The sequence below is a fragment of the Rhagoletis pomonella genome, unplaced genomic scaffold (assembly GCF_013731165.1).
Source record: "Rhagoletis pomonella isolate Grant_MI unplaced genomic scaffold, Rhpom_1.0 Rhpom_scaffold_01915, whole genome shotgun sequence".
Taxonomy (NCBI): Eukaryota; Metazoa; Arthropoda; class Insecta; order Diptera; family Tephritidae; genus Rhagoletis; species Rhagoletis pomonella.
Window position 1 is genome coordinate 8669 of NW_023460469.1, and position 27519 is coordinate 36187.

The 27519-nt window shown below is 36.0% G+C and overlaps 2 protein-coding genes across 2 annotated transcripts in view; both read left to right on the forward strand.

The window, feature by feature from the left end:
- The window catches only part of LOC118752863 (very long-chain-fatty-acid--CoA ligase bubblegum-like), a 12196-nt gene extending 5446 nt beyond the window's left edge, over positions 1-6750 (forward strand). The window contains exons 2-8 of the mRNA XM_036487717.1: positions 1275-1620; positions 1689-1790; positions 2030-2427; positions 4884-5184; positions 5279-5569; positions 5624-5873; positions 5960-6750. Coding sequence (XP_036343610.1) covers positions 1275-1620; positions 1689-1790; positions 2030-2427; positions 4884-5184; positions 5279-5569; positions 5624-5873; positions 5960-6033 — 1762 coding nt within the window. The 3' untranslated portion in view covers positions 6034-6750. The remainder of the gene's footprint in view (positions 1-1274; positions 1621-1688; positions 1791-2029; positions 2428-4883; positions 5185-5278; positions 5570-5623; positions 5874-5959) is intronic.
- Positions 6751-25092: 18342 nt separating this feature from the next.
- Positions 25093-27462, forward strand: LOC118752862 (long-chain-fatty-acid--CoA ligase heimdall-like). The gene is made up of 6 exons (XM_036487716.1): positions 25093-25803; positions 25864-26267; positions 26330-26624; positions 26680-26970; positions 27035-27326; positions 27380-27462. Exons 1-6 carry the CDS (start codon positions 25093-25095, stop codon positions 27460-27462), a joined length of 2076 nt encoding a protein of 691 aa, XP_036343609.1.
- Positions 27463-27519: the final 57 nt, after the last annotated feature.

Consider the following 27519-nt stretch of genomic DNA (forward strand, 5'->3'; position numbering starts at 1 on the left):
TCATCTTCATCTTCATCTTCATCTTCATCTTCATCTTCATCTTCATCATCATCTTCATCTTCATCTTCGTCGTCATCTTCATCTTCATCTTCATCTTCATCTTATCTTTATATTTGTTTTTGATTATCTTCTTGTCTTTGCATTAGTCTCTTTTCCCGCCCAATTGGCGTTTAACGCAGCTATTCGTTTTCTATACCCGTCATATGCTACCTGTACCGTGGCGTTAAATATTTATCGCAAACATAACGGAGCTATAATAATAAGATTTGCTTCAATAATTTGAGTTTAACTTTTTGAACAGGTAGTCACCGTCTTCAGACACCTCAAAAATATTTTAATTGTGTTTCTGTAAGCTCTTTCTGTACTGTATAGTATTTTAAGCGTAAGACTTTTGTATAATTTAACTAAATTTTACTTTTGAAACAGGTGGCAACCCTCCTGCATTTAGCTAGAAAATACAACTTATTCAAAACCATTTCTTTTGATACCGATATTGGGATAATTCGTTTAACTTAATAAATAATTTGAATTCGATTTTCATATATATGGCAACTCTTTAAAAGACTAAAACCATACTGCACATCTACAGGTCAAGCCCTTTCATGTGACACCTCATTTTTGAAAATCGTACGAACGATACAGATTTTATGACGTGGTGTTAAATATTTAACGCAACCATCTCCGAACTCGATTAAGAAGTTTCACTTCAACAAGGCTGGTAGAAGAAGTTATTTGAAACGAGTATTTACATACAATATTTAAAAACTTTAGCCTTGAATTTCTTCATAAATTCCACCTTTGCAAATTTCCATTTTAAATTCAGTATTTATGACCCCTTGATTCCGCATTCATAAATCCCAGCACCGTTGTTGGTCTCCAAAAAATCACTTTCACACATTTTTTTTCGCCTTGGCACCACAGCCAACTGTGTAAAAAGCGAATCCAATGGTTTCATTTTTCAACACACAATTTACTGGTTAAACGTGCCAACTATGACAACCCTTGCAACGCTTGTACCACTGCATCCACCTACTCCTATCCCGTCTCACCATCGTCTTTCCACACACATTTATGTATGTATGAAGGTAGGTATGTATGTATGTATGTTAGCACAGAGCACAAAATCCATTTCTCCATTTGTCGCCATATTTTCACGCTTCATTGCCATTTAGACTAAGACAAATTTTCACACTTTTGGTTTTGAATTTACTATTTAATTCCTTTGTTTCCTCTTTCCTCTAATTTATCGACTTTGCTGCGGAACTGCGAAATAGGCAATATGAACAAAAAGTGCATCAAGCCGCCAAGGCGTTCATCAAGCTCGGACTGGAGCCGCATCACTCAGTGGGTGTGCTATCCTTTAATTGCGCCGAATGGTTCTACTCCGCCATGGGTGCCATACACGCTGGTGGTATTATCGCTGGAATTTATACGACTAACTCAGCGGAGGCTTGTTTCCACGTTTTGGAAAATTCGCGTGCACAAATCGTCATTGTCGACGAGTCCAAGCAAATGGATAAGATTAAAGAGATTAGAGATAAGTTGCCACATTTGAAAGCGGCTATTCAAATACAAGAACCATATGCGCCGTATATGAAGAAAGAGGATGGCTACTATAGGGTAAGTTTGGAGTGGCGCTTTAAGCTTTTTAAAGCTATTAATTTTGTCTTCTCTACCCTGCGACGTAGTGGTCGGAAATTGAAGCAATGACGGTTGCTGATGTCGAGGAGGAATACAAGAAGCGTCTGGAGAATATTGCCATCAACCAGTGCTGTTGTCTGGTATACACGGTAAGTAATTAGTTGTGGTAGATTAAAGAGGCGAACGCTAAACTCAAACGATTTTTTAAGTTTTGCGTTTGTTTGTACATGGAGCTTATGTTATGACAGACAGTACTTCGTACGCCCGCATCCAAAACCAAATTGCTTCTTAGTTAAACGCATGAGTTACCAATTGCTTCCTACACACTTATCAACCTCGCTAATCGTATTCTTTATTTTCCTTCCCTTCTTTCTCTCGTCGTGTACAGTCTGGTACAGTGGGCATGCCCAAGGGCGTTATGCTTAGCCACGACAACCTCTACTTCAATACGCGCGCTATTACCAAGTCGCTGCACAATATTATCGCCGGCGCTGAGGTGGTCGTCTCCTATCTGCCGCTCTCCCATGTGGCCGCACAGACTGTGGATATTTACACAGTAGGTTCCATAGCCGGTTGCATTTACTTCGCCGACAAGGATGCTTTGAAGGGCACACTGGTGAAGACACTGCAAGATGCGCGCCCCACACGATTTATGGGTGTACCGCGTGTCTATGAAAAATTCCAGGAACGTATGGTGGCCGTTGGCTCGTCGAGTGGTGGTTTGAAAAAGGCGCTCGCCAGCTGGGCTAAGGGTGTGACGCTGCGTCATTACATGGAGACACATGGGTGAGTTGGGGGGGGGTTGTATTTTTATTTATATTTACCAAAGAGAGCCACGTTATGTGTGGGCATGTGTTACTGTGTAGTTTTCTCGGTTGATTAATGTACGACACGTTATTGTCATTTACTCGCTTAACTGGTTGGCGTTGTCTGATTGCCGGTCGGGCAGCTTCAATGTCTGCCACACTGTATGATGGAATGGCTATCGTTTACCCGTTAACATGAGTGGTGTTTAACATTTAAGCGTTGAGTAATTGCGCTTAATTAACACACCGTCAGCTGTGCTGTGGTGAGTATAATGACATAAGTGAACTGTCATCTAGCAGCCAGTAATGCATGAGTTGAGTTGTTTGCCCGCTGTCCTTAATCGATTGTCAATTGTTGAAAGGAAAGTTGAATGGGTTTAGAAAAATGGTTTAAGTTCAAGTGAACATAGGCGGGTTGGAGTAATGTTTTTGAGGTGTTGAGAAACAATTTAGCTAAAAGTTGGCAAATGACAATTATATTCGATATTATCATCTTAACCCTTTCGGTGCAAGTGTCCAATATATCGGACAAACTTATTTTTGTGCTTAAAGCTCTTTTCTCGTAAATAACAACATTTGTGGTTAAAGGAACAGTTGTTTGGAGCAAAATATATCATTCTTCTTCACGCAGTTTCTCTATTTGTTTTTTTTTTGAAGCGTCAGAAAAGTCGATAGTGAACAGTGGAATATATTGGAAAAAAATTAACCACGCTTCGGTGGAATTTAAATATTATATAAAGTTTCGATAGATATTTCGCCATAGAAAAAATAAAATTAATTGAGATCACTTCCCATTTTACAAACCAGCGATACCACAGCTTTCCATTATAATGTGCGCTGGATAACGGTGAAGCCGACAGATTTATTAATTTTTTATTGAATTTTTTATGCTGAAAGGGTTAAGCATTTTGTGAGTTTATTACTGATATCGATAAAAAATTTCAGATACATCGAAAATTATGCTATTAGCAAGACTTTTATGAACGTTAGCGAACATTATGTAATCGACAAATTGAAAAATACTAAAATGGCTAAATTTACCGGCTGCACAATTTTTGTTAGCCGCGCAGAATATTTGTACTTATACAATTAGGTACTGTTAAATTTATTGACAACAAAACCGAAAATTTATCGATAATATATCGATAACATATCGATTAATATTTCGATATATCGTCGATAAAATATATAAATTCGTTTCTGCATTAAAAATGAAAACGCAGAAATTCCGATGTTGATGAAAAATTGATTACAATATCCTTCTATTCGAATATGTGTATCGACAATGATGTCGATAGATACAAGATTAATCGATGTAGGTAAATATACGTATGTAACGACATATTTATCGATGCACTTATTACTATCGGTAATATTTTCGATAACTAGTAGATAAAAATATTGATAAATTTACTAGCATATAGAAAATAATATCGCTGAAAGTCGACTACGATATCTTTATTTTCTAATATTTCGATAAAAATGCCGTTAGTACAAATATTCGTAAGCATACCAACGCACATAACGATGTACATATGCATACATTTGGAAGGAGAAAATTTTGAAAAGGCTAATTGCGGCCTATATATGTATATGGAGCATAGCTCAACTCGGGTTATTTTTCTATCCTTCTTTTCCATCGTTTTTACGTATTGGACATCTTAACTTTCTTATTGAGCACTGAGATTTTTTTGACCATAATTTTTCTTGCGAGAGAAGCTTTTTAAGGCTTTCTATAAATTGAAGAGACGCATTTGGCCAAATTCATTCGCTTCGCAAATGATAGTACCACCCTAAAAGCTCTCTTTGATCGCCACTTGCTTACACAATCGTTTCTAATACGGTCTCCCAAAAAGGAACTGCTTCGCCACACAGTAATAACCTTGTTCATAACTTCATCTGTGTTCTTACTGCTGTTTCTATTGTGTTGATTGGTGACCCTTACTTACTTCGTTGACTTTCGATACAAGAGTACCAATGTGATCATCGAGTATGTTCTTTGTAGTAGTATATGGTCTTCAACCATCTCTGCTATTTGTTTCCTTTTCGAACGTCACTTTTAAGGACTAGTTTTTGGCTTTTTGGACATGTATGAGGACATCACCTCAATCACCCAATCTCACCAAAGATCGTCTTCAACCGAATCTCTCCCTTGTTTTAATAGAGTACGCTATTTGTAAATCAAAGTTTTTGATTTTGCAAAAGGTCCCGTTAATGGTTTAGATCTTATTCTTATTAATTTGATGATGTTTTTTTTATCAGGTAGTATGTCATAGCTCAAAAAAGAAGTAACCATTTTACCACTCCAATTTATCTATTCCAAGAATATCTGCCCTCCCTCGTAGCACCTTTGTCCTCGTGTCGCACTACTTACATATGATTTTTCTATTTTCTATAAACTTTATTAACCTTTCTTTCGTTTTATCCCCTCCACAGCAAAGGCCCCGGTAGCTTTGGATATAATATCGCTAAGAAGTTGGTTATGTCCAAGGTGAAGCAAGCGCTTGGTTTCGATCGTGTTATTACACTTGTCACCGCTGCGGCGCCCATGTCACCTGAGACTAAGAAGTATTTCCTCAGCTTAGATTTGAAACTCTTGGATGCTTTTGGTATGTCGGAAGTTGGTGGTTGCCATACAGTATGCGCTCCAGATACACAACCGCTCAATTCGATTGGCAAAACGTTGGCTGGTTGTGAAACGAAAATAATCAACAAAGACGAAAATGGACACGGTGAGGTGAGTGCGCAAGAAAAAGCGAATCACCAAGTTACATATACATATATCTGGCCATTATTAAATATTCAATTGGAATTTTAATCTTTCTGAACAGATTTGCATACGCGGTCGACACGTTTTCATGGGCTACATTTACAACAAAGAGAAAACCGTTGAAGCGCTCGACGAAGACGGTTGGTTGCACTCTGGTGATGTGGGTTATATTGACGACAAAGGCCACATCTATATCACAGGCCGCTCCAAGGAGATCATCATCACAGCCGGTGGTGAAAATATACCACCAGTGCATATTGAGAATTTGATAAAGAAAGAATTGGAAGGCATATCGAATGCCTTCTTGGTGGGTGAGCAACGCAAGTATCTCACCGTGTTGCTGACAATAAAGGTGTGTTTGATATCCTAATATCTTCGTAACAAATTTTGATTTTACATTTTTCAGACCGAAATGGATATCGAAACTGGCGCCCCACTCGACGATCTCTCGCATGAGTCGCTCACATGGGTGAAGAGTTTGGGTGTTGAACACAAGACATTGAGTGAAATTCTGAAGGCTGGCCCCTGCCCCAAAGTGTGGAAATCTATTGAGGATGCCATTAAGCGTGCCAACAAGCTGGCCATTTCCAATGCGCAGAAGGTGCAGAAATTCGCAATACTGCCACATGACTTCTCCATTCCAACGGGTGAATTGGGTGAGCACAATAACTATCCTAATGCTATTTTCCAATTATTTTTTAGTGGAAACATTTTAAATTGCGATTACTTAATTTTTTTTTAGGTCCGACTTTGAAGGTGAAACGTAATGTTGTCTCCAAACAGTATGCCGATATCATTGAAGGCCTTTATGCTTGAGTTATGTATGTAACTTGAGTTTTGGGAAGCATAGTAGTACAACCGAGGCTGTTCGTAATTCCTACAAATTTGCTGAATTAACATTAAAATAGTTAGAGAAAGTTATATCTAGAGAAATTACTAACAAAAAAGGCATACATAAGAAAGCAAACGAGTTTGCCTATATTACAACAAAAATTGCCGGGCTGTATAGTAGAATTAAAAAAAAAAAATAACAAATTTACTATATCTATAGTATATGACTTATGTAAGTTTAGTTTCTTTAGCCAATAAAGCAAAGCAAGTTTGTAATATTTACATATACATAAAGGATCTTAAAGCTGAATTCTTAACCGCTGTATGCTGTTCATTTTGTGAATTTCTATTTACAACAAACTTTCTTGTTATTTCTAATTATCCTGCCTACATATGTACATATATGGCCTACTTCAATGCTAATTTTTAAATGAACTTGATTTTAGAATGTGTTTAACAACAAGGATTTTATATGAAAATTGATTGGAGTTAAAATTTTATGATTTGATAGAAACTATTCACATAAACATACACTTACTTACAAGGACAACATACATACAAACATATGTACCTACCTACATATACATATAACTATGTAAATAGATTTCATTACTTTAGCTTTAAAAGAAACTGTTATTGTACAATGAAACCTAGGAAAACATTCGTTGAAAATAAAATATAAAACAAGTACTGAGAAAAAGTTGTAATCTGTTTTTTAATTTTATTTTTTAATACATATCTAAATAAAGTGCTGTCATCGAACATTTAAAGGATTGGGGAAGTGTACGCGAGAACTTCTGCACAGAATAATACAGAAGTGGTTTACTAATTAAATGCACAATGAAAATGGTGTACACCGCCAAAATATATGCCAATATTTTTGATTTTTGATAGAACTAGTACACTGCAAAAAACTCTTGTGAAGAAATAAATTTTAAAATAATTTTCAACCCCGGTTATGAGATGATTATAATTATAGGTATTAATTAATATGGTAATCGAAATTGATGATGGAAGATAACTACTTTAACAGAAACCGTCACAGTGAGTATGCTTTTCAACCCGCATAACAACAAAGCAACAAAGCGGTGTGCTATCCTAATGACCTACAGTGGATAAGTTAATCATATTTTTCGAAAAATTTTGGGTATGCAGTTTTGTAGCCCATGCAACTTTAGTATAATAAAGTTTCGAGTGTCTACAATATGTCGTTGATTTTTGAAATGTTTGTTTTTTTTTTTACACGGCGCTGCGAATTTTCTTCTAAATAAAAATTTTGCCGAGCATACTTTGAAAAAGCATGACACTGTCAACAAATAAAAAAATAGTGTCTAAAAATATTATTAACTTATCCACTGTAGGTCATTGGGATAGCACACCCCTTTGTTGACATGTGTTTTTTTTTAATTTGTATAACATTTTAAAATTAATATTAAACAATCAAAAGAAAATTCTACATACTGAGCATCAAAAGGGTGTGCTATTCAAATGACTGAGAGTGTACACACAACTACGGTACTCTCATTACCATATTTACATGTTTTCTCATTTGCTCTGCGCGATGAATTGCTAATTTTTTTTTTGTATGCTCTAACCAGTGTTGCCAGTTAAACCTTTTAGAGGCTAGATCTAGCTTTTTTTTCTTTTCCGTTTAGATTCGAAATTTAGAATTGAGCTTTGTGGCTTTTTTATAGCATTTTTTTATTTTCAAACTAGCAGGTTTTTTAAGGACAATTCGCCACAATATTTGTAAGGGGACTAAGTTATTGTTACGGTTCAGTTTTACTTGAGGAAATGTTAAGAGAATATCACCCGGCAGCATCGCTCCGTCCGACGAAAATTTTTCAGCGAACTCGTTCTGTTTATACTTTAAAAGTTTTTTCACTGGAAAAGCATGTTGTTTCTTAGAACCCCGCACCCCACGGGGATGACTTCAAGCACTATATCGTGAGGGAGAAAGGTAGTTAGTCGCCGCTGCTATGCCACAGCTATTCGGGGGTCCTTAGCCCTTTCATCGCCTCAGCTATTCTGTCACATGCTGCCAACCATTTTTCGCTACTTCGTAGCATAGCCTCCACGATTGACTCAGGCGTTAAAATCTCGTCAGATATGCTGCAAAGTTTGCATCAGCTTTTTTACTTTTACTTTTACCGAAATGAGTTTGAATGATTTGGATGTTTTCCATTAATTCATTTACATTCTTCCATTTGAAGGTAGAAAATATAAAACAAAATGTATATTCATAACATACAAAATTCCAAACACTGAGTGTTTTGTATGTGAAGTAAAATATTTAAATCTACTGTTCTCTGTTTGGCTAGCAGTTTGAATGAATTCATGCAGCCCTCTATTATGTATGTATGTACATATTTACGCGCGTACATACATACGTGAGAAATTCAAAAATTTTCCATCATTTTACATAGGGCTCCTGGAGAAATCTAACGCATAATCGTCTCACGTGTGAGCAGTTTTCTCTTTCTTTTATATGCAATTCGCTATTATATTATCTTATATATAGTGGTCTCTTTTCAATCAAATATTATTATGTGATTAATAACGTGTTATATAACGCAAAGAATGGCACATGGATATCGCTAATATGCAAATGAGTTGGTTTTTATTGAAAATTTTGTAAGTGTATTGGAGAATGCGTTAGGTCGTTCTTGCTGGGATGGCTGTCTGTATGTACATTAGGGTGGTCCAAAAATGCATGTCCAAAGAGTAAAGTCGGAATTTTTACGCTCTCACCCCCTAGGATGGTTCTATACCGAAATAAATATACCCCTGTTTTTAGCCGACTTCACAAAAGAGAGGAATGTTGTCGATTCTTTGGAATATTTTATTTATTATTGTTATTTTTTAATGTATGATATAGCATAACTTTGGACCACGTTAACCGATTTCTGTAATTTTTTTTTAAAGGAAAGGTGTTACCTACAGCTGGTCCCATTCTAATTTGGTTTAAATCCGATCATTGAATCATGAAGAGATTAACGATAATCTTAAATTTTTATATGAGAATTAAAGTCGGCTTTGTTTTTTGCTTAAAAATTACTTGTTCATTTTGAAATCAAAAAATATTTAGAGGTCGCTCAAAGTACTCCATGTATTTTAGATATATGGGGAAAAACACTTCGTAGAAATGGTATAGAATTCTTAAAAATCAATATTTTGCGATCGGAAAACTGTTTCTCTTCAGAAGATTCCCAGTTATAATACCCAATAATTTTTTTAAACAATTGGGTATAGTTTTTGGAAATTTCCTGAAGAGAATCAGAGTTTTCCGAACGAAAAATATTGATTTTTAAGAATTGTATAGGTACCATTCTTACGAAAAGTCTTTTTTTCCCATTTATGTAAAATACATGGAAAACTTTGAGCGCTTTGAGCGACCTCTAAATATCTTTTGATTTCAAAATAAATAAATAGGGATATATATTTTTGATATAAAACAATTTTACGGGGTGAGAGCATTAAAATTCGGAGAGCACTTAGATTGGACCACCCTAATGCTCTTACTCAAATTAGCATATGTATGTATGAATGTTCATGCATATACGAGTATGTTTGCAATATGTATTTACATATCATTTACATATGTTTATGTTTACGCTTGTTTTAAATATAAAAACGCTTTGAATTTAATATGTGTAAAACAGCAAATACCGATAAATATGTAAATTATAGTGGTAGGTAGGCATTGCGCTTGTGCATCGCACAACATTATATACAAAACATACAAGCCATCGGAACAGGCAAACAGCAATGTACAAATAGTTGCTGCTGTTGCCTGCCGGTCGTCGTTGTGGTTGATTGTTGGTGGTCATCAACATCAGCAGCAACAACGACAAAAAGCTAACGCCAGCGACTAGACAAAAACACGATGTTATTTAGCTATAAACATATGTAAGTACATCATAAATGCAAATTTAAATGATGGTAATGAAACCGAGAGAGCAACGCCAAATGAGTGACTTATGTATATAGGCAACATGTACATTAGGGTGTGTCACAAACCTTTTTTTAATTTCAGTGATCCACCCCTAAAACGGTTTTACTTCCCAGTAGATAATTTCACGAGTTAAAAGCCCTTCCGAATGGCCTTCCTGAGAGTCAAGAGACCTTCCACTCTACATTCCTTTCTCCTTTCTTTTTTCTATGGAGTGGCACAAATTGAAGGGCTTCTCTTAGGGAAATTTCTGATAGCAGTTGCATGAGCAATAAAATGTCTTTGAAAGTTGTTTTTTATTTACAAAAAGCAAGTCGCAGGAAAATTTTCGATCTGAAGATTAATTTGTTATTGATGTCTTAACAATTTAATGATGATTAACGTCAATGACCAGTCATTTGAATAAGCACGCTTTAATAAAAAGTAAACTTTTATTTGATATCATAACTTCTTCAATAATAGACGCACTAGGAACAGGTTTCAGTTAGAAGAGATGGTAATTGAGTAATCCCAATGAAATGAAAATGTTGACAAATCTTAATTTGATGACTTTAAACAAGTGAAGCGCCTACAACTACATGAAGTTTTAGAAAAGAAGATTTCATAGCACACATTCCCAATTTTATCCTTGAAACGTTTCTTAGAAGATAAATGCATCTTAAATTGACTAAATATACCACAAATGGAAAATTACCCGAGAGCGGGAGCGTAACACTAAAAAGTACTGGATAGCTTTCTAGTAAAAAATGGTAGCTTCTGACAAACTTCAATATAATCTCCAAATTTTGCCTATTTATTTATTTAAATAATTAAAAATCTTTACAAAATCATTAGAATCCACTCAAACAGGTAATTAAATATTTTTCAATATGCATTAGCAAAGTGTAATTTTCTTTTCTTTACAATTCAGGTTTCAAATACACTACAGCTAATCGTTTGACATAATTACCAGACTAAAGCACGGACTAAAACTGGTATTTGCCCTCTTATTCGCCTCCTCATTTGCAAGAGGACCAAGTACGGAATCGATTTCCAGTAAAATCTGACTATTTCTGGGTCATTGAAACCTACTTCTATTTTATCTATAACTACGGATCAATGCTTTCACGAGAATTGAATGCCATCGAAAACAACTGCCAAAGATTTCAAAATTCACGTATTAAAAGATTTTCTAGGGTTGAAAGCGTCCAAAGAAGTTTTTTGTGGGACTCCCTAATGTATGTATGTTCAATTGGGTGGTCAAAAAAAAAGTAGAGTCGGAATTTTAATGTCCTCACACCCTTGGATTATTCTATAGCGAACACATTTATACCTCTGTAATTCTTGAAACTCAATATTTTTTGCGATCGAAAAACTTTGTTACTCTTCAGGAGATTTTTACTAACAATATTCAATTGTATATTTAACCATTTTCTATTATTAACTATTTTTTACAGGGCCCCATACCATTTCTACGAATACTTGTTTTTCCCATATAAAATACATGGAAAACTTTCAGCGCTTTGGGTAAAAAAAAAACAGGATTATAATTTTTTCCGGTGTAGAACAAACCTAGGGGGGTGAGAGCATTAAAATTTCGACTCTACTTTTCACATGCATTTTGGACCACCCTAATGTACACACATTAGTTGCATGCAGATGGGTGGAGAAAAGTGAGAATAGGCACGACAAGCGCAGTGAGAGCGCCCAAATGGTTGTTGTTAAGATGCATGAGACTTACAGACATACTCGTATAGTTGTATATACATGCATACATATGTACGTACATACATACATACACACATGCATATGACTCTTTGAAATACGAGGACTTCTGCTCTCACTCAGGAAGGAACTAAGAGAATGACTTTAGAAATTATCCTTCATCAGATCCTTTCGACTCAATTACGCGCTGGCAATTTGTGAAAATTCGTACATTGAAATTGTTGCCAATGTAAGCAATTATAAAATTAACACAATTCATAGCAAATCCGGCTCAATGCATTTCGCAAATGACCTACATTTTAAGCTGGCAATTTTTAGAAAAAAAAACCGTAATACTCTATGTAGTAATTTAACGGTGTTAGAGCAAATAAAATTTATACATTTATACATACAAAATACATGTTAACTTTATGTAAATTTTTATAAATAAATAATTGCAGGAAGTTTACATGATTGGCAATCAAAAGTAGTCCATTTGAGCTGACTATTGTATAAACTCGAATTTCTGAAGTTTACAGATTTAGTTTTCCGTTTAAACGCTTAAGAGTTAAACGTATTCATTAGATATTTGTTTAGTTTTAATTTATAAAGCTTAATACTACCGAAAACGATAATACATATCCACGAGTTATATCCTATCCCAGTTAAAGTGTAAAGAAAGAACGTAAGTAATGTGATTTTCGATGATACAATTGATTCAAATTTGTCATCAAATGAACAGAGCCGACCTGGAAGTGGCACATCAAAAGGGACTTAAATGTGGCTTTCTGCAAAAAAAAAAAAGTTGACAATGAAAATTTCGGCATGCTCTAAAATTAGCCAAATCGAAGGTTTCTTTTAAAAAATTTATTTTTCTATCATCAAACTTACACTAAAGCTTCGGCTCTGGGCTCAATTTGTTGGTCAGAGACCTTCTTTATCGAATGCGTCACCGGTGTCCACAATCCAAGGGATTGAGTAGTTCATATTTCCTTTATAAGTATCTCAAGTTAGGTTAGGTACATATGTTGGCCATTCGCAGAGGCCATTGAGCTCCATAGCGTTAGCAGAGAAACTTGGACCACTTTCGACAGCTAATCATTGCTATGTTGAAGAACATCGCAGACATCTTGGAAAACTGGAACACCGTAAAAAGCCTAGGCGGCGGCTTTCAGATTAGGTAGAAACCCTGCTCCCAGAAACTTAACCCGCAGTCTGCACAGGATATGCTCCACTGTCTCCTCTTTCATTCTGCATTGAGGCGCGACGACGGTTTATTATCGAGTATTATTCCGTGGTACTTCGCGCGTTGCTTTATATGGAGGATCATCACATCCAGCTTAAGAATAGACCAGTTCGCAACCTTGTATTTCCTGTTGAATAGTAAGTAGCACATCTATATTTTCTGTGTTGACTTCGATTTGCCAAAGATGTATCACCCGTACTGCTTGGCTTATAAGTAAGCTTGCCTCTACAGGGCTTTTGAAGAAACGATATTAGGCAACGTCGCAGGAAAAATTCCGTCCAGAAATGAGCACAGGTCCCACTCCAGTCTGGATGGCGTCATCAGTTCCCTTGTAAGGTTATCGTCTCCTGCGACCTTCCTTAGACTTGCTGTCTCGCTGGAGCTTTCGACTCCTCTACACATCCAAACGCTCGTTAGAGCCAGCACACTTGGCTAGCCCTAAAGTTTCTCTCACCTCACTGAATGTAAAAAAAGCTTTTAACTCGAACAAATTATGAGTGAGGATGTTTTTGTTGTTGTATTATAGTTTATGGAGGTTTGCTAAAGGTTCTTCTTAAATTTGAGCTCAAAAATTTTTGGGAGGCAATACGCTGATAGTAATCATTCCGCAGAGCTTGGGTTCAAGCCCAGTTTCCGACCAACATTAAAAAATATACAGAAAAAACACAACGTTTTTTCTAATAACAGTCGCTCCCCGGCAGGCAATGACAAACCTTCGACTGTATTCTGACATGAAAAACAGCTTTTCATAAAAATACAATCGCCGTTTGTATTCGGCGTAAAACCATATTCCATTACAAGTTCAATTTCTTATTGGGGCTCCCATATTACGTGCCAAAGGTGACACGGGAACCATGGGGCACTACATACCTCGATAATTCTCGATAACTTGATAAATTTTAAAAACTTTATGAATTTAGATAACTCAATAAATTTCAGTTAGTCGATTAATTTCGATAGTACGATACGTTTTAAAAGCTGTATGTATTTCAAAAGCACTTAATTCCGATAACTCTATAAAATTTTATAACTCAAAAAGTTATCGATAATTCTAGATAAATGTGCGTTTTCAGAACTGGACGAATTTCGATAACTAAACAATTTTTATATCTCGATGTATACCGATAAATCGATTTTGATAGCTACAACAATTTCCATATCTATCGACAAATTTCGATACCCCGATACACTGTGGTAAATCGGTATAATTCTATACATCGATAAATAGTGATAACTCGATAAATTCATGTAATTATAGAAATTTCGATAACCCGATATTCTTTAAAAAAAAAGTTCGATTCCATAAACCGAAAAATTTCGATAACAAGCAACAAATTTCCAATTTCAATAATTTGAGAGAACTCGACAAATCACAACTTTCTTTCCTCATTTTAACATTTATGTTTATTTCAAGGTTGCATTTCAAATAGATACGAAGTAAAACAAAATGTGAAAACAATTCAAATTCAACAGATTGCGACAACAACTATACACAAATACAGAAACTTTTAAACGACAATTTTGGCCGTAATTTTCAACTAATTTTTAAACCATAATAACTCCTCTTCGCCGCCACTGGCACAAAGTACCACCAGACCACACTCGCGCAGCCTGTAAATCATTACCGTACAGACTTGACGCTATTATCCGCACTAGCGGTCACCGTCTGACAGTGTAAAAAAAAAAAAAAATACAAAACTAATGCATAATTAATTGATAACACTTCGAGCGCCTACTCCTATACTAGTGTAGGACACTTTTTTGCTCAGTATAAATTTGGATACTTTTCTACAGGTCAAATCGAGACACATTTCTTTACATTTTCTTCATAACAACACTTTTTATTATTTTGTGGAAATAGTCACGAGCCAATTTTCACTGAACATATTTACTATTTCCAGTTCTATTCTACTACGGAACATTTACTCTGTATTATGTTTTCTAATACAATTAAGTGTTCATTCTCGGGCTAGTGCTTGGATACTTAAAACAAAAAAATAAAAGTGTTACATATGGATGCATTTCATGTGCATACGTCTATATGTAGTATGTACGTGCATATATGGATATGTATGTTACTTGTCTCGGCATTACCAGAGCAGTTCTGTGTATGTCCAATATAATAACAATCTACATCGCATGTACATAAATATGTACCTAGGTACATTTGAACAGAGGCTCCCAAGTATTTATGTTTGTATGTATGCGCTTTCAAAGATTTGTATTTAGTTAAAAAATCTACAATTACTTAAATAAAAAAAAAACCTACGTATGTATGTGTATACATTAGGGTGGTCCTTAAATGTAGAAAGCAAATTTTTACAACAATTAAAAATGAAATGAAGGTTCTTTTCACAGTCTCACCCTCTCAATCGGTAATACCACGGCCACAGATATCACATATAAATTTTGGTTTCGATTGGTGACGGTTAAGGCATGTCATACAGGTGCCAAAGTTCAGATTTCTCTATGGGGACTCAAAAAATTAATTAATTTTGTTTTTTTTTTTATCGAATATCCAAAATCAATACTACTATAGTCGAAGCCATCACATGCAAATTTTGGCCACGATTGTAGCCGGTTTAAACGTGCCCCACAGGCGGCAAAGATCAGATTACCCTATGTAGACGTCTTAACCGTCTCCAATCGGGACCAAAATTTATATGTGATATCTGTGGCCGTGGTATTACCAATTGAGAGGGTGAGACTGTGAAAAGAACCTTCATTTCATTTTGAAGGACCACCCTAGTATACATATATGCACTACATTTATGTTCATACATCATAAACGCTGTAAAATGGACCGATGAGTAACTGACAAATAAGTATGTTCGTACACATGTAACATTTTGGATGTGTCTAGCAATGCCAAATACATATGTTTACATGTTTGCTACATAATGTTTTTTTTGTATATTCACAGCAAAGTAACTTTATGCCTTGTACGCCAATGTGACCTGCTTTCGTTGATTTCTGTTCGCCTGGCGAAAATGAGAAATCTATATGTACTCTATAACATCCGTCGTACACACAAAATGATATTTATGGCAAATATATACACAAATAAAACTATATTAAATATATAAATATTAAAATGGTACAGCTCATACCTATGTAAGTACATACTTGCATATCTACATATATGTATATGTATATGTAATTATGTACGGATGTAGATATTTAAACTGATGTAGTGGTAACTAAATTTGTTAAAATGTGCGACTAAACCTCGGATGTGTATTTCGATAAACAGCTAAACTTCTAGACACTCCAATAAAAATTATTGCATGCTATCTTAAGCGGATAATTAAAATACATTAACACTTTTTGCACATAAAAAAAAAAAATAAAGTGCATGCCTTTAAAAATTGACGTACATACATATGACTTTACGCATATTTTTTTCCGTATGTGTGTATACTTACTTCTATGTATGCGTGTATTTACATACTTCAAATTGTTTACAGAAAAGCATCTTTAATTAGTGGCTACTTATAATAGAATTGTGTTTATTTATTTGTTAACATTACTGTTCTGGTAATATTTATAGATAAACACAAGCACGTACATTAGAGTGGTCAAAAAAATTTATTTACGGTTCGGGACACCTTCCAAAATTTTTCCTATTGCCGAAAGAGGTGCTAGCATTAAATTTAAATTAACTGTAAAGATATTACAAGCTTCAGTTGTTATGGCCACAGTAGCCTTTAATAAAAATTACATATAAACAGTTTTATGAGTTTCATAGGGATTCAGTAGCGCATTTAAAGATCATTGAGCACCCTGATTTGGTTACAGTAGAAAATTGAAAGTTGGTACTGCTATTACCAATACCAAAGGGTACTAACTAAGGGGTTCCCCTTTTGCTACGAGCTCCCATCATATGTGAATACATTCATACTAACGGGTTGCAAGAGTTAAACATGAATTTATCCCATAACTCGAGTCTAGCGCCGCTGTTGAAACGATTGTTAAGCAGCGGTTGGTGGTGTGAGTCTGAGCTTCGTTGGTTTATGTGGTGAATTAACAAGACAAGAAAGCACATATTTTTAGTGATAGAACGATACGAGTACCGAGTACAGAATATCGATACTTTTCATGAGTACTGAGTAAGTATCGCGAATACGAAAAAGCAGCGCCGTGTTAAAAACTTTTTTAAACATTTTTTCAATTACAAAATTATCCAAAAACATTGTGGTGGAAGTTCGAAAATTATCTTCGATATACAACATCCAAAGTCCCCCGTGGATCCGCCGCTGTGTGGCCTTATAACAAATCATATTTAACAATTTGATTGCTAACTGAATACATTTGTTTCAAAAATAGCTATTGAAAATTTTCAATAATTCTCAAGGACAAAGTTTAAAAAGGACATTTTCAATACCTCTTCACCAAAAATATTTAAATTTGTTCAAGACTACAGAATTTTGTTTCTCTTCATTGCACTGATTTTTTTTAATTCTTTGAATTAATAATATACTTGAAATCTTGACGTCAGATCGAAAAAATGAAAACACAGCGCATCCTAGCGTTCATTTTTGGTAAAAGTATATTGCAACTTCAGATTCCTTGGAACTCAAATCACTCAGAAAGGCCTTTTGAATGTATAATTAAAAAAAAACGCTTAGAATCGATAACCTGAGAAAACTGAGAAATTACTTTTTTATATACAATCCAGACTTTCACAAAACCTTAGTTTCATAAACTCCCCAGAAGAAAACTGAATGTGTCGTACAGTTTAATGGAAGTTATTCCTCTTTTATTTATGGACATAAATTAAGAAAACTATGAAAAATGGAACACCCATCGATATTTTTTTGAGAGCATAGCTCCCATACAAACCTACCCTCAAAATGCCGTAAAAAACGCATCGTTGAATATATGACGCCAAAATTTTGTTCATATGCTTGCTATAGGATTATGAGTGAACACCTAAAAATTGGCTCCCACACAAACTTTACCTAAAACATACTTAAAATTGCCATAGGCGCACCGATAGATATAAAACTCCCATACAGACCTAACCTCAAAAATGCTTTAAAAAAATGTGAAGAATTAAAAACCTGCTCATTTTGGCCCTCGCTAATGCATAAAATAATTTTTTCATTTTTTGTCAGTGCCTTGAGATCTGCACGATTCGTTCCATTTTCAAGAATGAAGTGTCAGATTGAAAAGCTTGACCTGCGGACAATAGAAGGTTTATTTTCTTTTAAAGAGTTGCCACCTGTTAAAAAATTAGATTGTTAAAAAATTAGATTCAAATTTTTGTATGAGTTAAATGAATTACTAAGAGATGGGTATCAATCGAGGTGTGTATTAACTACATGTAGAGAGTTGCCGCCTGTTTAAAAAATCAAATTCCACTTGAATAAAAGGAATTAGGTTATTGAAATAGATAGGTATCACCGTAAGGGAGTCAGGCGATAGAGGTTTAAGAAGGTTTAAGCTTAAAAATACTACGAATAGGGTTGCCACCTGTTTGTGAAGTAAAATTCAGTTAAAATAAAATAATAATTACGTCAAACCATAGGATTGCGTCATTGTATTTGTTATTTTATTATAAATACATACATTGTCAATCAGTGATTTGTTCTGATTACATTCCTTTTAAATTACTGGACTCTTTAATTCTTTAAACGCTAGTGTTACATATATGTCACGCTCGAATTTCACAGACTAATAGCGTTGTTATGAACCTTTTTATTGCATAACAAAGATTCAAGAGTGTTACATACAGTGGCGGATGCACGGGGGGGATTTCGGGGTTAAAACCCCCCCTCAAGTCAAAGAATAATATTTCACTAATATGCGTCTAGAAAAAAGGCTCTTTAGAAGAAAGTATGCATGGGCGTAGCCAGGTAGGGGGAGGGGGGGGGGGGTACTCGAGTCCCCCCTAACTTTCAAATTTCCCTTATATATATATAAAATAGTGCCCTGAAATTCCAGCTTAATAGGGTCGGTAGGTTTATATCTTTGTGAATATTCATAAATGCTAGACCGTTGAGCCTTTCTTGACATGTTGTATTTCTCAAGTAGGTTTTAATTCTTTTCAGGCATGAAAAGCTTCGTTCAGGTGTGGCTATTGAAACGGGCAAAAGTGCCAATATACGTAAGATCTTAAAAACATTCCCAAACGACGTTCTATTAGCTACTTGTAATGCTTCGACAGCATTTCGAAAATGTTCGTGTGAAACTCGTTTTTTCCACATTTTTACCTCCAGAAGAAAGTTTTGTTTCGAGCAGTCGATTTCTTTTTCATAGAAAGCAAACAATTTTTTTCGTTAAAATCATACTTTGGAAATAAAACACTAAAATTATTTAAAACTGATTTATGGTTTAGGAACCGGCTTTTCCAATGAGCAATATATGTATCAAGGAAGGGAATGTAAAAAGCAATGCGATAGTATGCCTCGGCGTCTCCGGTTTTCACATTAAAGCGATTCTTTTGGCGACTGCTGTATCGGGGTACTTTGATTTCTGTACCTAGATTGGTGCATACTTCTTCTACCTGTTCGAAAAGCAAATTAAAGTTTTTTTCTGCATCTTGTCGCATTTCTTCAAATTCCTTTAAAGCGTCGTCGGCTAAGCTCATTGCTTCTGCAAGATCAGGTACCTGTAATTGCCGGCTAGCAAAGCAACAACAATTTATAAAAAAGCAAATGATTGGCTGTTGTCGCTGTGCTAACAGTTTATCAAACCCTGATAATTTCCACGATACAAATAATTTTTACGGTATTTTCCCCGTGACAAGCAAAATGTTTTTGACAATTGGAAGAAATACAACTTCGAAAGTCTTTTTAAAACGATTTTTCATTTTGCTACGTTAGAGCCGTTGCCGAGAAACTTATGGATACATATGTATACATACACACAAAAATTGCTCGTTTAAGGTAATTAGAATAATAAATTTCCCGCACTACGACAGAGGGCGCCCTAAAATCACGCAAGTGACTACTTTAGTAACTCCCGGTAGTGCAGAGAGGGCCGATGGTGACTACCGCCTAGGACATTGCCTGGTAAAAGTAATCGATGAAATACACTGCAAGTAGTCATTCGGTAATTGACGGAGTTTATCACGTAGCTACCGATTCAGCAGTCCTGTAGTCGCTCCCCCGTACTGCAGGGTATGCCAAATTTTTTCATTTGTCTGATACTTATATTGATATACATATTTCAGTTACCTTATTCCTTTAATGACAGTGAATTTGCGTATTTAAACATGTGGCAACCCTTCTACTTGTCGCTTAGAAGTAAAGTATTTTCAAAAATAGTTCAATCGATACCTATATTTTAATATCTAATTCATTTAACTTATTAAATAATTTTAATAAAATTGGTAACAGGTGGCAATCCTTTTCAAAAATAAAAAACTTTATTGCACATCTACAGGCCGAGCCATGTCATTTGACACCTCACTTTTGAAAATAGAAGGAACTATATGTACATACCTATGTAAAAGCCACAAGAACCAAAATTTTCTAATTGCGTATGCAAGTTATCAAAAAAAAAAAAAATTGCATTTTTGCACTTAGCGTCCTCAATTTTACTAAGAAGCGAATTTTCATTTAAATCCGTCCATAACTCTTTTTTTTCCCACATTTTATATGGAAGGGAAGCACTGTGCGCTGGTGGCACTGTTGTCAAAATAAATAGTACGTTCGACATAAAATGCATGTTTTCTTCCCGTTAAAAATCCTTTCAATAACATTATTATCAAAACTTTTTCTATGGCAATTTTAGTAACGTCAAGTCAGATAATTCAGCTGACTAAACAGAAAAGTTTTCTACATTTGAAAACTTAGAAAATTAATCTTAAACATTTCCAATATTACTACAACAACTTTTATACAAATAGTCTTGCCCGATTCGCAAAGTTTTGCAATTTTGTAATCGAAGTCAAAATCCACTTCTGTGTTTTTTTTAACCTCTTGCCAGCGCGTATGTTTATTAATATTTTTAAATTGTTACTACCAACACATATATTTTTTTTTTTCTGTGTGAGGGGCCATTTAATTGCTGTGCAAATCTAAAAAAAAAAAACATTTTTAAAATTTTGGTTTTTTCAATATATATATATCTTTTTTTAAAGGAAAAAAAGTTTAGCCTTCAAAAGTGGCAGAAAATGTTTAAAATATTTGTAGATACCATTTCCATAATATAATATACATTGCTTCCAAAAAAGCAGCATTAAAAATATTCAAAATTTTTGGTTAAAAACCGCATCTGTTATCATTATCTCGCTTTTAAGCTTATATTAGATATTCAATATCTATCTAATGCATCTCAGGTTGTAATAATTAAAATAGAAAATTTGAAGACCTATAAAAATTAACTCTTAATTTGTTTTCAACCACTTCCTTTACGCTGCTTTCTACCAAAACGGTTTCTCAACTAATCCTACTTAGAAAGGTTTGCGAAAATAAAGCAGATCAAAATTAGATCAAGCGAACTATGTAAACAGAAGACTTCGGCAACGAACTTGACAAATGATCGGAGTCATTCAAATGCTTAGCATAAAAGTCAATCCAAGGGAAATTTGTGCTAACAAAATCAAATGTGTTAAACTTTAAGAAAGGACGTTCGGAGCTTTAATATCTCGCACTTCGGAAACAATACACCGCACTAATACAATAAAAAAAAGTGAATAAATTGCAATCAGCTAGCAAGAAAGAATTTTCACCAACATGGCGCACAGTATTCCCCGACAGTTATGCATACATATGTAAGTATGTATACGCCATTCTAGGAGTAAAACGAACAGCAAAAACTTGCAACTTATATATGTATATGCATTTGAAACTTTCAAAATAACTGTACAATTTATGCAATAATATTTTTGCGCAAAGTACAGTCGGCAAAATAGTAAAATTTTGTTAAATTATTATTTAGTAAAAACTTTCAAGTTGAATCGCAAAACTAAACTATTTATTATGAATATTCGTTGTTGAAAATCTTTTTATTAAATAATTTAAGTAAAAATCTGTGCAAATTTTAACAAAAAGTGCCAATATGTGTAACAGGCGAGAAGCCACAGACAGCAGCAAAACCGAGCATGCAAAAAACGGCAAAAAACACAGTAACAACAAAACCAACAGCAGCAGCAGCAGCAGCATCCGATGTACTAGTGACAGCCGATGCCGCCAAAGAACATAAAATTTCACATTTTGCATAGTGTTGCCAAAAAAAAATCTAACCGAATACAGAAAGCAAAAAAAGGGGGGAAATTATAGTGTTGTTGCTGCGAAAAGCAGCCAAGAGCCAATAGGAAGTTGTAGAAGCGGAAGTAAACTGGCTAACTTTTTGATTGTTGTTGGTTTGATATGTCCGAGCTGCAGGTAAAGGGGTGTTGCGTGCTCATAGTCGAGCTGCTAGCGAGAGAAATATTTCCATATAAACGAATATGCGTATATGTGTATGAATTGACATGAGTAGTTATGTATGGGCGATTTCTGTATGTCTATCTCGCCACAACATGTAAGTAAAATTGCGTTAGTTCATTGTAAATTGCGGTTAAATGTTTAATGGGTCTAATGGGTGAAAGGCTGAGCTCAAGAAGAGAATGACGTCAATAATGGTGGTAGGTAACCTTCACGGAGGTGGCAGTTACCACAATAGTACGGTCTTACCGCAGAACTGGGAGCAGGTAAACAGAAAGCCTATGGGAAGTGTATAGAAACATGCTTAGCAAGAAGACCCCTACCCAGCTTAAGGAAGCGGAAGATAGTAAAGATAGGCGACATGTGTAGCTCGCCGGCGTCGACTAGAAGATAAAATTCTTAACGAAGTACTACTTGCGTGTATGTCTAACAAAACCTATCCACACAAACGACTGAAGCGACAGCGGACAGCGTCCCGTTGACGACGAGTTGCCCTCCATTTAACGGCATGGTGAACAAATTTTCATCTAGGTCTGCCTAGTGGACGTGGTGGTCGAATTTCCCGACCTCTGTGACCCATTGAAGGTCAGAAAAAGAGACTAAATCACCACATTATCCGACGAAGAGGATACCAATTAGACCTTGGTTGGTGGTCAATCTGAAAATCTGACGAAAGTAACGGTGGGGATACTCATGCCTACCCGGACTGTATAGGAGAAAGAAAGCACTAGACGCTATTGCTGGTCTACTGAAATACTAAATCTAAGAAAAGTATGCAATCTGGCTGATAAATCGAACACACGGAATAAATAATTACAAGAACTGCTAACGCGGATTCAAATACACAGCCAGGACAGCAAGGGGCTTAGCCTGATAGAGCTATTGTCAAAGATGAAGAGCACTTCAGAAAACAGTAGACCTCGGTAAGATACTGCCAATGGGTACTAACAACTTCAGCTACTAAGATGACTATTGAAAATGTAGTAATGAAAAAGCACTTAAATTTTTTTATTAAAACGTATTTCTGCGGCCCTCACTACTGCAAAGTCCGTAGAGTGCGTCTCATAGTTGATAATTTAGGTCCGATTGCACAATTTTTTGATTCTTTTTCACTTTGAAGGTACGAGACACGTTCCAAGAGTAAGTATCCTACATTTTTGTGGGCTTCAGATGAATTTATTAAAAAATAAACTACATAGTTCAATTGTATATTTGTAGGTTATTTTTCAACATAGTCGCCATCTTTTTCGATGCAGGTGGTTTTTCGGGAGATACATTTTTTAATGTCTGCCTCGAAAAAGTCTCCCGCCAGCTCCGTGACCCACTTCTACACATTTTCCGATAATTTCCTAGTCCGTTGAAACTCTTTTTTCCACCTACATATGTAGGAAAGTGAACAGATGGTTATCTGTTGGCGCCAGGTCAGAAGAATGGGGGATGGTTCAAAAGTACGATGTAGGAGTGGCTTCGTGGCAATGACCGTATAGGGTTCGGCATTGTCGTGCAGCAGACACTTATTTTTTTAAATAAATAGTTTACGACACTTCTACCGTCGTGTGAGGAGAGTGGTCATTCATTTCCTTTGGCTTCGTAGGCATTGTAACCTGAGTGGCAGTGGCGCCCCCAATGCTTAGAAACTATTATCAATGAATCACTTCTTTGAATAGAATATGATTTCCCAAAGGAAATAAGTGTTTGAAAATAAATAGTTTATTACATAAATGTAGACCACTTTTAAAAACTTATGGGCATTGAACCTATTATTTAAACCGCTTGCCGACGACCTATTTAAAGCAGGGTTGCATTATTTTGAATTAGTCAAATCACAAATCCATGAATGGAATTTCTTTCTGAATTGAAAGTTGCATGAAACCCTAAATAAGTAGTCCCGGAAATCCAAGAAATCCTAAAAATCCCTAAATATTCCCGAAAATATCGAATCCAAGAAATCCTAAAAATCTCTAAATATTCCCGAAAATTTCTATTTCGAGTCTAGAAACTCCCGCAGTAGTGCGAAGATTCCGATATATGTTGTCCCGAAAATCCTTAATATCTCGAAGCATTATCGAAAACTCCGAATTAGTCTAAAAAATCCCGAAGGAGTCCCGAAGGACCTGAAAATCTCAAATTAGTCTCGAAAAGCTCAATATAGTTCCGAAACTCCCGAAGTAGTCCTGAAGATACCAGAAAAGCAGATAATGCTGAAATAGTCCTGAAGATCCCGATATAGTCCCGAGGATTCCGAAAATCCCGAAATAGTCCCGGCAATCCCAAAGTAGTCCCGAAATATATTAATTAGTTAGTCGGACGAAGAAACTGACTTAATATTTTTTGTATTCAATTTCCAAAGTTACAATATGTTAAGCACCATTTCGCTTAGAACTGGAAGTTGCAAAATACTTGAAAATCGTGCTTGCGTTACCGTTACAAAAAAAGTATTATTTAGTTAAAAAATCACGAATAAAATTGATTCGCTCTAGAAATTAAATCACAAATAAATTTTATTCGGCACTATCGCGGCACTTTGATTTTTTCTTTCGTCGATCAATCAAATCACAAATAAATTTAATTTCTTTTTTGGTCAACAAACTAAATCACAAATCAGATATATTTCTTAATCAATAGCGGATTTTAAATCAAAACGGATTTGCAAGCACGTCACCCTGACTTAAAGGAGGGGATCAGTACAAGACGTTTTTTCATATTTTTATAACAATCTCATTTCCAAAAGTTCAACTCTACCTCTTTCTTTTTTTTGAAAAAAAACAATTAAAATAAAAAGAAGAATGCAGCGCAAACTCAAAGACTATACAGCGTCCAACAACCTTAAGTCAGCCACTAACTATACAACAACCAACGTTTCCGAACCTGTGCGTCTACGCATTGGAAAAGAAGGAGTTACAGCAGACGCACCACAAACAATTCCACAGCTTTTCAGCGAGTGCTGCCAGCGCTTTTCACAGTTGCCAGCGCTGGTCTATGAAAACCAACAGCATGCCACCAGCAATACTAGCACCAACAGCACCTGGACGACAGTCACATACGCTGACTACGAACTCAATGTTGAAAAAGCTGCGCTCGCGTTAATCCATGTTGGCCTCACTCCAAACACAAGCGTGTGTGTGCTGGCCGAAAATTGTCCCGAATGGTATTATGTGCAATTGGGAGCATTGCGTGCTGGTGGCGTGGTCTCAGGTATCTATTTGACTAGTTCGCCAGAGGCAGTACAGCATGCGCTAGAAACCTCACTGGCCACAATATGTGTGATGCAGGATGCGATTCAGTTGGCCAAGGTGTTGGAAGTGAGAACGAAGCTGCCAAGATTGAAGGCAGTTATACAGCTGTATGGGTTGTGCGCAGCTGATTTGACGCAAGAAGCGGGCTACTATTGCTGGTCGGATTTGATGGCGTTGCCGTTTGGTTTGCACTGCCAGCAAGCGTTGATACGTCAAGAGCGAGAAGTGGCGGCAAATCAGTGTGCGCTGCTTATTTTTACGGTTAGATATCTAACATGTTTTCTAGCTCTAGTATTAACTGAACTGTTTTTTGGCTTACAGTCCGGCACAACTGGCTTTCCCAAGGCCATTATGCTCTCTCACGATTCTATCGTCGTAAATATCAAATATTGTCTGGTCACGCTAGCACAACCGTTGGATTGTGCCGGCGTTACGCTTTCTTATTTGCCACTAAATCACATTGCTGCGCAACTCTTTGAAGTTTTGATGCCGCTACTAAATGGAGATTGTGTCTACTTTGCGGGTTCGGGTGCGCTTAAAGGATCACTCACGAAAACTTTACGTATCGCGCGGCCTACAAGAATTTTTGGCGTACCTAGAGTATATGAAAAATTACAACAACAGCTCAAGGAAGCCGAAGAAAACTCGTCCTTTTGGTGGCGTTTTGTTACAGCTTGGGCGAAGAGACAATTACTGAATTGCTATAGGAAAAACGCGGAAGGAATGTGCGTCTTTTGGACGTGATTAGATTGATCATAATTTTTTTTTTTACTTAAATTTTTTACAGAAAACCAAAGCCTACAATCGCTTATATGCTGGCTTCACTGCTCATGCAGCCATTTAAAGCTCAACTGGGCCTCGAACGTTGTGATCATTTCTGGGTTGGAGGCGCACCACTCTCAACGGAAACTAAAAAGTTCTTCCTAAGCATGAACATACCAATTGCCGATATGTTGGGTGCATCCGAAGCTGGTGGCGCTATAACATTGACCCGTGGTTATTGTCATTTGAATAGCTGTGGCAGAGCAATGCATGGCATGCAAATAAAAATCGATAAGCCAAATAAGGAGGGCGAAGGCGAGGTAATAGCTTCTGCTTATCATGGAATATTTGATTTTATTTATGAAATTTCCACAGATCTGCTTACATAGCCGATGCCACATGATGGGCTACCTCAATGAGCCGCAGAAGACTAGCGAGACCATAGACGCAGAGGGTTGGTTGCGTACTGGCGATGTCGGACGTCTATGCAGTGATGGCTGCCTCATTATTACCGGACGCATAAAAGAGATAATTATTACAGCAGGTGGCGTGAATATACCGCCGATTTTTATAGAAAATCTCATCAAAGCTGAGTTGCCTTGCATAAGCAATGCTTTGGTGGTGGGGGATAAGCGGAAATATTTAACTGTGCTTCTCACGCTGAAGGTGTGTTCTGGCTAATAAATTTGAATTTCATGAATTTATAATTTTTAAAATTTCATTTACTTAGACCAATATTGACGGCGAAACGGGTCTACCAACTGACACACTGCATCCGGACGCTATCGCTTGGTTACACAAGCTGGGTTTGAGTTATGCTTGTTTATCGGCAGTGCTGAGAGTACCAGCTTTTGAAGAAAATTATGATTACAAAGGTGCGATTCCGAAGCCAGCACAGCGGATTGTTGAAGCTATTGAAAGCGGCCTTGCAAGAGCCAACAAAAATGCGATTTCGCATGCGCAGAGAGTGCAGAAATTCGCACTGCTGCCACATGACTTTACATTGCGTACTGGCGAATTGGGTAGGGATAGCTTTGCAGTAAAAATTGGCTAATTTCATTTTTTCACTTTTCAGGTCCTACACTCAAGTCTAGACGAAGATTTATTTGTCAAAAATATGCCAACACCATAGAGCGTTTGTACGGCGAAGATACTTAGTTTTTGGTTTTCATGTTTTAAGATATATGCATGGCATGCAAATCTTTGATTTTATGT

Bases quoted from the DNA above. Each gene is read 5' to 3' on its own strand.
- LOC118752862 (XM_036487716.1), top strand. From the start codon at position 25,093: ATGCAGCGCAAACTCAAAGACTATACAGCGTCCAACAACCTTAAGTCA. The intron at 26,625-26,679 runs GTAATAGCTTCT...AAATTTCCACAG, and splicing joins ATAAGGAGGGCGAAGGCGAG to ATCTGCTTACATAGCCGATG. The intron at 27,327-27,379 runs GTAGGGATAGCT...TTCACTTTTCAG, and splicing joins ATTGCGTACTGGCGAATTGG to GTCCTACACTCAAGTCTAGA.